This window comes from Manis pentadactyla, chromosome 13 (assembly GCF_030020395.1).
Source record: "Manis pentadactyla isolate mManPen7 chromosome 13, mManPen7.hap1, whole genome shotgun sequence".
In the NCBI taxonomy this organism is placed as follows: Eukaryota; Metazoa; Chordata; class Mammalia; order Pholidota; family Manidae; genus Manis; species Manis pentadactyla.
Window position 1 is genome coordinate 82,094,375 of NC_080031.1, and position 16,359 is coordinate 82,110,733.

At 33.7% G+C, this 16,359-nt stretch overlaps 1 protein-coding gene across 1 annotated transcript; it reads right to left on the bottom strand.

Moving 5' to 3' along the window:
• Positions 1-2,899: 2,899 nt before the first annotated feature.
• On the bottom strand, positions 2,900-3,850 carry LOC130680265 (olfactory receptor 14I1-like). The gene has a single exon (XM_057490515.1). The coding sequence runs from the start codon at positions 3,848-3,850 to the stop codon at positions 2,900-2,902; it is 951 nt and encodes a 316-aa protein (XP_057346498.1).
• Between the last annotated feature and the right edge of the window lie 12,509 nt (positions 3,851-16,359).

The following is a 16,359-nucleotide window of genomic DNA, read 5'->3' on the forward strand; positions in this document are numbered from 1 at the left end:
GTTATCACTCAATAAACCTGGTAAAAATGTATGCTAGTGTATGTGAATAAATAATGTACCATTGGAAAAAGGTCTTCTAATGTGTATTGATAATACACATAGGGCATCAATGACAATTACCTGTAAAATAGCCATTTAGAATTTTCTTTATCTTTCTTTACCTGCTTTCTTCTCCTGCCCTAAGTCTGTTAATGCCTACACAGAAAAAGCTAGTAAATTGATAACATTTAAAATAATAAAAACTTGAGAAGCTAGACATGTTCCTTTCTCCAACTTTAAATTGCTAAGCATATAGTGCGTACACCTTAGGAGAGGGAAGGTTTGATATAACCATGCATTTTTCACTATGCAGAAATGGATTCTATTAGCACTGTACCAAAATCAACGTATTTAATGAAAGTGTTCAAGTGTACCTTTAAAATTAGAAAGAAATGAAGTTTAGGATAAATACATATATATGTGCCATAATTTTCAGGAAACTTGTATCTTCTTTATGGAGAACCATTAAAATACATCATTTCTTTCAATACATCGATTTTGCAATTAATATGTATTAATTCCATGTCTAACTTTATCTAAAAAATGATTATATTATCTCATATTTGTAAAATCAGTTTTCCTAGAGTATTCCTGGTATTACACAACTTGAAAAAGAACAAGTTTATAAATAAAATAAATGTTTCTTCAGTAGCCCTAGGTAGCCAGACTAATATTATAATGGAGATGTAAATATGTAGAATGAACATAAAGTGCTCATAAATGAGTGTATGCATTAGAGGTAAATTTATATTTTAATTAAGGGTTTTCCCAAAGCAAAAGAAAAGTGGATTTGTAGATAGTGACAAATGAAACTGTATCATCATTAGGAGATAAATGACTTATATAATTACCTGCATTCTTTCTGCTCTAAAATGCTGGAATTTGAATAATTAAAATCAAACTGTAAACTGTACAATCCCAGAGAAAATCAAAAATTAGATACATTTATGCTCTTGGGTTTACAAAAATTTCTCAAATAATATTGAAACCCACAAAATTCAGATAAAATAGTTTGTTGGTAATAAAACTTCTTTCTTCAAAGAGAAGACACCACCACTTAGACATGTAAATGTAGGAATTGCTTCTCTTTCTTCAAAGTGAGAAAGGAATATATATATATATTATTAACAAATCAATATATATAGTAATATTTTCAAATCACAGTGATATGATCAGAAATTCAATAACAATAAAAATGGCAAAAAACTAGCTTTACATATTTATAAAGTAACTCCCTCACATATTTTAAGCACAATATGTATATCATTTAAAAGAAATTCTAATTCTCTAATATTCTGAAGTACAACTAAGATGAAACTTTATTAACACATAAATGACAACAATTGGAAAACTGGGTTTCCAATTTTCTAAGGATGTGCAGTAATCATCATATAGAGGCATACGAATGGAGTAGAAATGGGTGGAGATCTTTTTTAACAAAATCCATTAGCATGGGTGAGTTGGAATAATGTAGATATTCATGGATGAGGGTATGAATAAATGAAATGTGGTGAGTCCTATGAGGTGCAACGCTGTAGGAAGAATAAATTAAACAGTTATACTCAGCAACTTCAACAATCCCTTTGGGTTAAAACAAAACAGACATGAGATTTATTTTTAGTAATATTTATTAGAATGAAAGGATCACACAACAAAAACAGATGGCCATATTTAGTATGAATTCTGACTTATCTAACAACTAAACTGGAGGGAGTTCTCCCTTTGAGTTTGTTCAGTTAGGGCAGTAGATCATGACATGTCATAGCTTGTTCAATTTAAGATTTAATTTTAGGCTAGATCAAGGTTACTGCATATCTGAAAATCATGGAAATCATATTTATTTTTATAAATATAAGTTCCTCCCCTCTGCTGGAATAAAACTATTTAACTCAACACTGAAATAGGAATTATACTTAAAATTTCACCAAAATTTCTTAAGGTTACAGAGACCAACAAATATTTTTTCTCTGATAGGAATCATGCAATGTGTGTTAAGCTGTATTTTCTCTCCTACCTACCATAATGGCTAGCTTCTTCTGGCCCCAAATTTGTACTTCCCTGTGTCTCACTCCATCACATGCATCCAGGTTCCATGTGCAAGAAGGTCAATGACTGACTTCAACTAACGTATATCCATGTCTTTATTATTTGTCTTGTAAATGATTAATACTTCTAAGCATTAATTAAAACACTATCACAATTATATGTTTGCAATAATAAACACTATTTTATGATGCTTTGTTTTATATGTCTATAAGGAGTTATTCAGGGTTTCCTAGTATGTGTACCAATTATCAACTTTTACTTAACTAAGTCTTCAAGAGTTGGACAATCTGAAAACAGATTTATGTGGTGCATGTTTATGCATATGGATGACCATATTAACAGATACAAGTATTATTTTTTATAGGTATCTAATAAAATTACATGCTTTATGTTCATCCGTGGAATGTGAAAATACACTGAAATAAAGAGATAAGGTGAAAAATTATAGGTATGGATTAACTTACAGAAAAACAGAACTGATTTTTCATCTCAGCTTTACAAAAAAATCAGTGCACATGTGAGGAAATAAATTTATCATTTTAGATCTTTATTCACTTGCAAAATCATGGGAATAAAACTACATGAAATACCACTACATACTGCATAACAATTAGTGTTTAAAAACAGTGGCTACAAGAAATAATAGCTCATTTTATTCAAACAGGTACTTTGTTCACATGATTTACTTCAAATTTATTAATACATCCATCTCTCTTTTATTAAATGACCCCACTCCTAATATGTATCTTTTAAATTAAAGTTAATATCTTTGTTCACATTTTTCCACATTGATTAGAGCAACATTAATTTATGGTTAAGAAATAAAATTGCTTCTATGGAACTGGAAAGCTTTTTTTAACATTCTATGCACAGCAGACTTAATCTCCCTATTCCTCAGGCTAAAGATGATGGGGTTGACTAAGGGGGACACCATGGAGTAGAACATACCTACAAGGAGGGTTTGAATGCTTGATGAGTTTGAAACAGGTCCTAAGGAAGCAAACAACCCTGTAATCATAAACAGAGTAAGTGTAGCTATCTGGGGGGAGCAGGTGGACAAAGCTTTGTTCTGGGCGTCCACAGAATGCATGTGCAGCACGGTTGAAAAGATGTGAACATATGAGGCAAATAAGATGACAAAGCCAAGTAATACAATGCAGGCACTGACAGCAAGGGCCACAAACTCAGAAAATTGCACAGCCTGGGATGAAATGCTCATAATTTGAGGTATATCACAGAAAAACTGGTGAATCACATTGGACTCAGTGAAAGGATGTCTGAACACAGTCCCTGTGTGGACAGCAGAGTAGACCAGCCCACTGGCCCATGCGCCACATGATGCCTGTGTGCAGAAACGGGGGCTCACAGTGGACGCATAGTGCAGAGGGTGGCAGATGGCGACATAGCGGTCATAGGACATGACCACAAGGAAGAAGAACTCTGCAGATCCAAAGAAAATATATAGGAAAGTCTGAGCAGCACATGCTGTAAGAGAAATCACTTTATGACCCATTAAAGAATTTGTGATGGATTTGGGAACAGTCACTGAGATGTATCCAAAATCTATAAGGGATAAATTGCCCATAAAAAAGTACATGGGGAAGTGAAGATGTGGATCTATAACAATGACGGTAAATGTCACTAGATTTCCAGCCAGGGCTCCCAGATAAACCACTAAGAATATCAAACCTTGCAGGATTTGGAGCTCCCGGGAGCTTGAGACGTCCATCAGGAGGAATTCTGTGAAGATGGTGAGGTTGTCCATATCTGCTAACATACTCAAGAAACCCGTAGTCAATTGCAAAGGGATAAGATGATGCTAGAAACGAATTGGTTAGAGAACAATTATGTCCTTATATGCTGTAAATATGTGCTATAAATTGGTTTACTGAATTAAATATGCACAACTCATATAAAAAACTTTTACCTTGAAAAGTGCTTATTAATTAATCAAATGAAATAATCAAGGTATAAGAACTACAGTAAAGCTAAAATATTAAATACTGTCTATATACCTTCAAAAAATCTGTTTTGTCCAATGGGGTATAAAAATCAAAATAGAGTCCAAATAAGGAATGAACATGAAGGGTAAACACAGGTATGCTGATGACTGAGACATGAGGTCTCTCTCCCACATATCAGTACTTCTCACAAAGACTTGCTTCGGTAAAGGCCAAGACCATACTCTTCAATTTCCTTCATCAGGCACACCAGAGAGTCCTTTCTTGAAGATGAAAGGACTTTCACTCTAAGCCACATGAGATCGAATATTTCAGGCTCTTCTGTTTTACCAGGTGATCCCTCTCTGAAAGGCAATGTTTTATTTGTACCCCTGGGAAGCCCCAGGAGACTAGTAATTTCACCTTTCTGAAATGCAAAAGGCTCTTCAATACCCTGTTTTCTGCAGATATTTTGGCCAGTCAACTGAGATTAATTAAATCGGCAAAAGTCTGTTTTTAGAGATGATATTTGAAGCAGGTTTCATAAAACTTGAGAAGGCACAAATCCTAAAATGGTTCATGGCTCTATAGTAGTTAATAAATAAATTTATAAAATGTGTGTTAATAGTCAAATAAACACCATTTGTCTTAACTTCTTTTGTTAAGCAAAGCAAAACAGAATAAACAGCAGACTCAGAAACACTGAGAAGTGACTAGTGGTTACCACGGGGGAGCAATTGGCGTGGATGGATTGGGAGGGTGAGGGGGATAAAAGAGGACAAAAAAATCTCAATCATAATGTAAGTTGATCAAAGGGATAGTAACACAACATGACGAATATAGTCAATGGGTCTCTAACATCTTTCTATGTTTACAGATAGCAACCACATTAGTGGGGATGAGGATTTAATAATTTAATAATATGTGAAACTGTTCAACCACTGTGTTTTATACTTGAAACCAATATAAGATCATATATCAATAATACTTCAATTTAAAAAAATTAGAAGATGTGTTCAACTTTCATATCTGAATTAAACTAACCAAAAGTGTCTGGTGCAGACCCAAATTCATCCTTATAAGTGGTGAAGTTACTGCTATAACTTTGAAAATTGGCTGTCACAGGATGAAAACTGAAAATGGCTATTATATATGACAATGTAAATTATTAACTATGCTAGGATGAGTCCCTGATGAGTAGCTAATGCAAAGGTTGTAATGAAAAAAGTCAAATGGACAAAATATTAAGATGATTCTGAGACTGTCATGAAGAATGAGTAGACAAATCTTGAATAAATCCTAGGAGAAAAACTTAAAAATTGTATATTCTAATAACCATGACACCATTAAGAGGAATATTAACAAGACAAATATACTGAGAATAGTACCCCGCTTTGGGGTATATAGTAATGAAAAGTAAATGACTGTAGAATGCAAAAATGATTAAAAAACATATAGTGTACATTTCACTTTTGAACAATTTAACAAGCACATTGAATTAACAATTATTAAAAATTCCTAGGGCTGAAATGTCCTCAGAAGTCCCTTGTGGCAATTTCAGGAGAATGGATGATGCCTGTGGACCACTTCAGACCTTATCGTGGCAGCACCCAGTGTTTAGAAGGCCTGCTGTGGTCTCCTTGCCCCGGGAACATCTCTTTGCTGAAGCATAAGCTAACAATCTGTCCAAAGTTACTTCTTTCTGATTTTTCTCTCAGCTGGGAAATGATTGTTACTTTCTGGTTAATTTTGGTTATCTAGGTATTTTTCTAGTTTTTATGCTATTATTTACAATTTATAAAGTATCTGTCTTAATAAATATTTTCACAATCAATAAATTCTTACCCCATTTTATACTTTTCATGTTATAAATTGTTTTTCTTTAAAGTCATTGATTAGACTTAAAAACATAAAGTCAACACAAAAGTTTTGACTCAGGTTTGCATAAAATACTTCCCAATATTTAAATGAGAATATTCCACTGTTAAAATTAATTAAGTGGTACAAATTGCACCTACTACTGTAATATTCAGCTAATTAAATCAGACAAAAGCCTGAGTAATCACACAATCAGCACTCTCATGACCCCAGTAAACCCAGTTTCCTAACAACCAGGACACACAGTGCATCTCTAAGTAGCTGTCTAGACATCAAGCTAGATGTACCAATAGTTTTAGAATTAGTTCCTCAGTCTAATACTTTTACAGTTCTTTCCTAATATTATTTCTGTATCTAATAAAGTCTAGCACAATTTCATCTTGAATGAATTGATATACTTAAAAGAATTACATAATTAACTTAGGAACTAGTACATCCACTTTCATTGAGAGTATATAGATGTTGTCATAATTGAATATCATTCATCTAGACCTTAAGTGCTAGATGACCAAATACCTCTTCTAATGATTTCTGCATGGCCAACCTGATTGGTTATGGAGAAGAGCTACATAGGGGTTTGAAACATGACAAAAAGTGTTTGATGATATTTACTTTATCAAATATAGCATGTGCCTATGCCCCTAAATACATGAGACACTAGTGGCTGATATACAGGTAAACTTTGGAGATAAAAGTACATAAAATATATTGTACACTCTTCTGTCTTTGGAAGGGGTGTTTAGTTCAGCTGTTGTGATGGTCTATTTCATGAAAACAGTACTGGGCTACTATCAGCTTTGGTCCATTCCTATCATACAGGGTAGGGATTCATAAGTACAGAACTTGTAGGCCCTTTCAACGATTAAGCAAGGTAGATTTTACTATAAACTCCAGTATTTCCCGATGGGGAAAATGCATAATCCACTCCATCAGGCCCTTACAAATACTAACCAAAAAATTTTCGAGTATAGTTGTAGTTTCTTGTCTAGAGAACATCCTCTCTTCAAGCACCCACTGATGAACTGTTGGCCTGGGACAACAAAACCTGTTTGAAATAAAGGGTTGAGGTGATCATGGACAAAAATAATGCTGAAGTCATGTACTGAAGAATTGTACAGTCATAGCAGTGTCTTCCCCTCCTCCCTCCCCACAAGTCCTAAAAAAAGGAGAGGAATCTATTTAGGGTACCTCCTATTAGTCTTCCTCTTACTGGGTGTGATTCTCAGATCTATGAAAGTTGTAAGACAGCCTTTCATGCCTGTATCTCCTCAGTTTCAGTTAACAAATATTTCAGTTGCTCATTCCAATTGTCTAGGAATCCATTACTCTGAAAATGATATGCAAGATGGTATGTTCATTTGATGTGATAACACTGTCCCAATATCTTCCATTTCAGGAATTTTGTAAACCGTTGCTTCTACAACTGTGTATGCAAGCCCATTCAGGAATTACAATTTATTGTAATTCCTGTCAGGACCCATTTGAAGTCTCTTGTGTGTATATGCATAATTACAAACTTCCAGCTACGTGGGAGACAGAATTTGGTGATTAGAGGATGGAAGGAAAATATCACACTATCTCACCATCACAGCAGCTCTTCCATTTCCTATCAATTCATGAACTCAGTGGCCACCTCCATGAGAGCATCAGGAAACACTCCTTTCAATTCCAATCAATTTCCAATGCTGTGAAGGCTTCTTCTGAAGCCTAGAATTCCTATGGTACTTTTCAAGGTCCATAGTCAACAAGGTTTTTCCTTAAAAAAACAAGTATTCCATTGCTCAAAAAATATATTATTTTTGACAGGCCTATAATCACTGGCCATGAAGCAATAACAGCCCATGGATAAAGAGAAACAACATGTAATTCAGCCCACCACGCTGGTGTGATTTTCCTTTTCTATCACTGTGGATGGCTCCCCAGTAGGATGCTGTTTGTTCATGTTGCAATGACAAACCATAAACCAGGTAGTTCTTTGTTGTTCAAATTTATTTGTTCATAGGACTACCCATGGGACTACAGGATTCAGAAGTTCCTCAGGTGGTTCCAACGTCAGTCTTGGAAAAAAGATGTTGTCAGCTTGTGAATAAGGTGAGTGGTTTCATTACCTGGTAGCACGTTCTTGAAGAATCCATTTCCACTTTACTGTGGAGCTCCTCTGCACACCACCATCCCCATTAGCGTATTCAATATTCACCAAATACATGGGCTACCTTACCTTTTATGATTACTGTAGGTCCTTCAGCCAGACTACAATATCATTAAGGGAAATACTAAGCTAATATCTCTCCACTGAAAATTCTATGGTCTAAATTCAAGAAGTCCCTGTTAGAAGCTTCTCACAGCCTTTTCCACAGGTCTTGTCCTGCACAAGGACGTGCTACAGGCACTTCCATAATCAAATCAGTGTGTGGATCTTTTGGGCCCAAAGCATCTAGAGGGAGACCACTATTTTCAGAACAGATTGTCCACTATTTACTTCACCATTTAAAGATGTACTTAGGTAGTTTTATGGATAAGAGTTAGCATTATCCCCAGATGTGGAATATGGAGACTAAAAATTCCAAAAACAACTGGGCTACTAACATGTTATGTATTAAAATGTTAATCTCTTTTTATCCACCAGGTATATTTATCTCTTCCAAAACAACAATCTGGGGGCATTTCAGCATTTCTATATATTCCCATTTGGCTTATCCAGTTGGTACATGAAGAATGTTGGATATACATGCCTATTTTTTTTACAAGAATAGGTTGAAGTGTTCTCCAATTAAACATAATATTAATTTCCATAATAAATTCAGACAAATGAAACTACTCACATAAAGTTTTTTCATATATTCCAGATTTTATCCAAACTTTCACCTTCATTCCATCGATAGTAATAGCCCCATTTCTCTTAAGCCAAATGTTGTACATTATAATTTTACTGGTAAGTTTTGAGATTGTTTGTTATGGAGGCTCCATTCCTTGGCCATTTTCCTCATACCTATGTCATTGCTCTTGTTTCCATAGCCAGGTGCTGGGCTAAGATACCCTGGTCCTTTAGCCTAGCATATGTATATGGTGATGGTGACACCAGACAGAACCTCAACAAAATATCAGTATTAACGTATTCAGTGTTAATTAACTTTATCTAAAATATAAAGTGATAGAGTGGAAGGGAAGGGACCTTCATTTCTGTATTGCTCTTTCCAAAATTTATAGCTCAAATGTAATCATGAGAAAGCATCAGACACAAAATGAGAAGCATCCTGTAAAATAATCGACCACTATATTTCAAAAAAAATGAAATAATGGTCATGAAACACAGGGAAGACTGAGAAGTGGTCACAGATGTGAGTACAATAGATAACATGATCACAAAATACCATGTAGTATAGTGGATTGAATGTCATGATTTCATTTCATAACTGGATGCTGGATTGAAATGAGAGCAAAAAAGGAAAGAAAGGAAAGAAGGAAGACAAAGAAACTGCCCATGAGGTCTATAGTTTACTTTAAATTTTAAAAGACCCAGATCTTTTATCCAAATCAGAATTTTAGAGTTAAAATACATTTTTGGACAATGGCATTTTAGGCATTGCAAAAGAAAAGAATGAAGCTGAAATTACAGTTATAGAAACTATTGGGAATAAAACACGCAAAAGAGTTTTTAAAATGTAAAAAATCAACTAAAATTAGCCCATTTTACATATAATCAGTATCCACAAAGAAGAGTAAGAAAAAGGGGAAGAAATACATTTTAAAAAATAATGGCCAAAATTTTACAAATTTGATGTTAACTATAAACCACCATGTCTGAGATAAATATATTGTAAGCAAAACAAACATGAAGAAAGCTTCACAAAGACACATTATGGTAAAATTACTCCTGGTTGTAGAGTAAAACTGAAAATCAGCTGGTGAAAAAACATACAAAGGACAAAGAATTAGCCTGATTGCACACTTTCATTTAAAGAATATAAGTAAGAATATACAGGAATTAGATTTTCATAGGGTATAGCAAAAACAAAAATGTCCCAGGAAAAAATAAAATCTGTAGAACTATAAGAAAATGAAGTGATGTCATAGAAGACGGACAGTCTGGGTATTAGTCCCTTCACCAAAACTATTGATCTGGAAATATCTGTCAGGAAAAACTATATCAGAGCTCCAGAATAACATTGGCAACATTTGGGAGCATGTCTGAGGAGGAAAGATACTTCCAAGTTTAGGTGAATTCTGATGTTTCACAGAAAGGCTACCAACCCACATTACTCCATCTAATGAGACAAAGAGATGGATGTTGCGGACTGTGTTCCTACTTCATGTGTGGGTGTCGGGTTGGTCAATAAGAATCTTGTCTTCTAAGGATGTGTATTGTGTTTTGTTAAGCCACACTTTTCCTCCTGGGTAGCCTCAGGGATGATCTTTGTTTTAATAAACCTCAGGCTGATACACTTTTCAGCTAACATCTCTTAAGGAACATGAGTAATATCAGCGAAAGGACAGATTTTGAATAGTATGATAAACTAACCTGACATAAAAGACCTGTTAACAATACCCTCAAACAAGAAAATAATATTTTCATTAAAAACTTAAAAATTTTAATTTTCCAAGGAGTACATAAAACATACTACATATAACCCTAATATAATGCCAGAAAACAATACTCAACATAATATGTCAAGTTACAGCTAACACAACAGAAATATGAGAAGTTTTTAGAGAAGTCTATGATTAATCATATGTCCATACATTGGACAACTTGGAAGAAGAAATGGAAAAGTTCCTCAAAGAGGACACATCCAAGAATGACCCAGAAAATCTAAACCAGCAATGAAATTGAATTTGTAATAAAAAAATTTCCCAGTTGAAAATATTCCAAAACCAGACAGCTTCACAGCTGATTTCTACCAAACATTTAAGGAAAACACAATACTGAACTTTTTAAAAGTATTGCAAAATGTAAAAGAGAAGGGAATACCTTGAAAATTTATTCTTTGAGGGCAGCATTATTCCAAAAAACAAATTAAAGACACTACAAAAATAAAACAATAAACCAATATCCTTGATGAACATAGATACAAAAATCCTCAACAAAATATTGGAAAAACATATTCAAATATATATCAGAAGTTCCATCCGTGACCAAGTCAGATTAATTCCAAAGATGAAAGGATGGTGCGCTATTCACAAATCAGTCAATGTGACACACCATATTACAAAAAGGATAAAAATCATGTGATCACCTTAATAGATGCTAAAAATGCATTTGAAAAAATTCAATATCCACTCATGATTAAAAACTACAAATAAAATGGTTCTACAGGGAACAAACCTCAACATAATAAATGCCATATGCAGCAGACCCAAAGTTAACATCATACTAAATAGTGAAAACATGAAAGCTTTTCCTCTAAGATCAGGAACAAGACAAGGATGTCCGCTCTCTCCACTTTAATTCAACGAAGTATAGGAAGTCCTCATGAAGGTAATCAGAAAATGAAAAAGAGGTAAAAGACATAAAATTGGTATGGATGAAGTAAAACTGTCACTATTTGCAGATGAAATGATACTACATATAGAATACCCTAAAATCTCCACCAAAATGTATTAGAATACTAACTGGATTCAACAAAGTTGCAGGATATAAAATTAATAAACAGAAATCTGTTGCATTACTATTTTCTAACAATTAAAGAGCAGAAAATGAACTCAAGAAAACAATTGCATTTACAGTTGCGTCATCCAAGAGAATAAAATTCCTGAAAATAAACCTAACCAAGGAGGCAAAAGACAACTACTTTGAAAACTCTAAGGCACTCATGAGTGAAAATACAGAAGACAAAAATCAATGGAAATCTATACCATGGTAATGGATAGGAGGAGTTTTTATTGTCAAAATGCCCATTGTCTGCAATGTAATTGTACAGCTTCCATACAATAAATATCAAAATATCAATGGCGTTTTTCAGAGAACTGGTGCAAATAGCCATAAAATCCATATGAAACCACAAAAGACTCCAATAATCAAAGCAATCTTGAGAAAGAAGAACAAAGATGAGGGTATGTTTCCTGATTTCAAGCTATCATGACAAAGCTATAGTAAACAAAACAGTATGGTATTCATGTAGGAATAGACCCAGAGATCAATAGAAGAGACTAGAGCACAAATAGTCTTTTGTAAATTAATATATAATACAGTAGCCATGAAAATACAATGAGGGATAGTCTCTTCAATAATTTTTGTTGTGAAAACTAGACAGCTACATACAACACAATGAAACTGTATTACTGTCTAACTCCAAACATAAAAATAAACTCAAAATCAATTAAAGTACTAAATGATGACATTGATCCACGAAGCTCTTCAAAGAAAATATAAGCAAAACCTGTTGAACATACGCAGGAGCAATTTTTTTTTCCTGGACACATCGCAGGTAAGAGAAAGAAAATATAAAAAGGAACAAGTGGGACTACATCTAACTAAAAGCTTCAGTACAGCAAAGGACACCATCAACAGAACAAAAAGTCAAGCTACACTATGGGAAAATATATTCATAAATGATTTCTCCTATAAGGGGTTAACATTCAAAATATACATAGAAATCCTGTGCCTCAACACCAACAAAACAAATAACCTGATTAAAAAATGGGTGGAAGACCTTAACAGACCTTGTCTCAAAAGAAGAAATACAAATGGCCAACAGGCACTTAAAGAGATGCTCCTCCTCATTAATCATCATGGTTTAGCAAATCAAAATGACATGAGATATCAGCATTACTTTGACTGAGTTCCCTGGCGTTTGTGACTCTAAGAGTTGTGCAAACTAAGTGCAAAACTGAGTCTCCAGCAATTAGTCAATTGCCCTTCAGATTTTCCTTCACATCCCTGTACTGATTCCAATGGTGGTTTTCATTTGAGAGTCTATATTTAGTTAAGGCGTGGCTTTCAGTATGAGCCTGCCTGTAACTCCAGTTTTCTGGAGAACTAATATATACCACGGTGACTGTAAGTAGCACTAATATATTGTGTACTTGAGATTTTCTTAGAAGGAAGATCCTGTTTTCCAATGACACACAAAAAAATGGTAATTATGTGAGATGGTGGGTGTGTTAATTATCATAATTGTGGTAATTTTTTCACAATGTACAAGTATGTAAAAAAATTAATTCTCACATTAATATATCAACTAAAAACATATGGGAAAACTAATATTTTTTATATCTGTAAGATAATTCCCACATGTATATTCAATTATGACATCTAATTCACTAGTAATCTGAAAAATGCAACTCAGACAAAAATGACACATAACTTAATAAACATAAAATAGCAACAATTAGAAAGCTAGGTTTGACCATATTTTAGCATAGTTGTGGAAAAAGTGCCATGCTGGTGAATTGCTGATGGGAGTTTAAATATGTGAAATTTCTTTTCTGAAAACATAAATATTTTATATGCTTAGGATTGTAACTACTTAGATATTCATGGACTATGGAATAAATGGGTAAAATGTGGTGAGTGGTATGAGATTCAATGCAATTAGTAGAAATTTGCATATTTAGTTTTAAGTTCGAAAGCTTTCACTGACCCACTTGATTTAAACAAAAACCAAGAACTGATATTACATTACAACCATATTTATTAGAATTAATGAAATGCATAAACACAGATAATGGCATTCAGTATGAATTAAGCGTTCAGTACTAATTGCATTTGAAGGAAAAATATTTTTGGCCACTGCCCATTGAGGCCTGAATTCCAGCTGTCATAATTTGTTCAACAAAAGATTAATATTACAGTAGACCAAAATTACCTAATATCTGGGCATCTTTGAATTAGCAAATACTTTTTTCCTGAACATATAACCCCCATCATTTCTGGAACAAACATATTCAACCACACACAAAATTAAACATTATAAAACAGTAATAATTGTATAAGCAGTTCTGAATGGTACTGAGAACAAATTATATTTCCCTGTGACTCATACAGTTTGTGCCAAAGTCTGTTTTCTTGTTAAATCTGCATTGTCATTATCTTCTCCTGGATCTACATTTTGATTCATTGCCCTTCACTATTTCCTTTTATTATTGTTGTATATATTGGAGTGTAAATGAATGAATGTGACCACCTTATTGTAATTTTATTAATCTTTGCTTTACCAAACTATTTATATTTATGTTAAGCAATAAAACTTCACTAGAAGCATCTGTTTCCTATGTTGGATATGATTACATATTGTTCATCTACATTTTTTTCATGTCTACTAACCGGTAACCTCTTACAAACTGGTGATTTTACCAGCTGCCTTTTGCTCACCACAACTAGGTCATTGAGTTACAGGAACCCTGAAAAAATTTTATACAGTATATGTTACAAATATGATTGAATCCATTTATAGGTGTAAGTACTTCTCTTTATAATTCCCCAGAAAAAGCCCAGGTTATATTTTGATAGATATAGTAACTAGATAAAAAGAAACAAAATTATGTAGTTCAAATTATATATATATATATTTATTTATTTACATAAAAGAAAGCATATATACACATATTTAATGCAAATGTACACATAGTTATTTAAACATCAGATCTTTATATTTTTGTTTCTGTAGCTTTCATATATATTATATGTAAAATTTGTATTTATTTGCAGTTACTTTTTATATATTTATTTCTGTATGAATATATGTACAGACATATACACATATAGGTATTTGAAATGCAGAACTTTATTTCAGTATTCTACCCCTTTCGTTTATAAAATTCAATAGACCTGTATGTCTAAATATATTAAATGTCAAAAAAAGAAGAGATTATGGCACAATATTGCAGTTAGTTATGACTATATTTGCAACTTAGTTTTTTGCAATGAAGTCATTATTCCCGTAGGAAAAAACTTTCTTTTGACATCTTAATTCACTTACATCATGAGAAGGTAAGACCAAAAATTTACTACTGTATGTTATATTTCAACAAGAGTGAATGTAAGAAGTTATTTTTACACAATCCATGATTTCATTCAAATGATTAAATACACCTAATTTATTTATAAATCCTTTGAAGTATAAAATAATTATGTGGCTTAAATTTTAACTGTATTTGAATTTTAGATTAATGGTTAATAGGAACTCACTTTCCACTTTGATTATTGAAAATAATATTTCCAATCACACACACATACAAACTCTTTTAGAGAAATGAAGCATTGTAATAAACATTCTACCCAGAGCATTCTTAATTTCCCTATTTTGTAGACTAAAGATAATAGGGTTTGCAAAGGGGGCACCATACAATAGAACATGGCTGTAAGAAGGTTTTGAATGGTTGATACATGAGAAGTGGGGCTCAAGTAAGCAAACATTGCAGACATTACAAATAGGATGAAAGTAACTATCTGGGGGGAGCAGGTTGATAGGGCTTTATTCCAGGCTTCCGCAGAACACATCTGGAGCACAGCTGAAAATATGTGAATATATGAGCTGAATAAGATGACAGAGCAGAGTAAAACAATACAAGCACTTACAGCAATAGTTACACACTCAGGAAACTGCACGTCCTGTGATGAGATGCTCAGGACTTGAGGGACATCACAGAAAAACTGGTCAATCACATTAGACACTGTGAAGGGAAGCCTGAACATGGTCCCTGTGTGAACAGCAGAGCTGCCCAGCCCATCTACCCATGAGACACCTGCCACCTGTGTGCACAGACGTGGGGTCATGGTGAGCCCATAGTGCAGAGGATGGCAAATGGCAACATAGCGGTCATAGGACATCACCACAAGGAAGAAGATCTCTGTGGACCCAAAGAAAATATACAGGAAAGTCTGAGAAGCACATGCTTTGACAGAAATCAGTTTACTGCCTGTTAGAGAATTCATGATCGATTTGGAAATGATAACTGAGATGAAACCAAAATCTATGAGAGATAAATTACCTATAAGAAGCACATAGGGAACTGAAGACTTGAGTCCATCACAATGATAATAATGGTCAGGAGATTTCCAGCCAAGGTACCTAGATAAATTACTAAGAACATGAGACCTTGCAAGATTTCAAGTTCCCAGGACCTGGAGATATCCATGAGAACTAATTCTGTGAAGATGGTGAGATTGTCCATGTCTACTAACATGCTTTGTAACCTCGAGTCTGAAGATGATGTAGTAAGATGATGCTACACTCAAAATAGAGAACAAAATGATTGTCATATATTGTAAAATGTTTTTTATGAATTGATTACTGACTTTAAGGTTGCATGCCTTATAATCACCAAGCAGTGTGCAGTACATATTAGTCAAATGAATGAAATCCATAAAATGAAATACAGGAAAATACAAAAATCCTGTAACTGCAAACTGGACATCTTAGAAATTTGTAAAATGGAGTTTAAAAATCTAAACTACAGTCCCGCAAAGACCTGAACATGATGAAAAAATAGATAAACCTGAGAGCTTAGTCATAAG

What these genes read in the sequence shown, in the direction of transcription:
- LOC130680265 (XM_057490515.1), bottom strand. Translation starts at nt 3,850, where the DNA reads ATGGACAACCTCACCATCTTCACAGAATTCCTCCTGATGGACGTCTCA.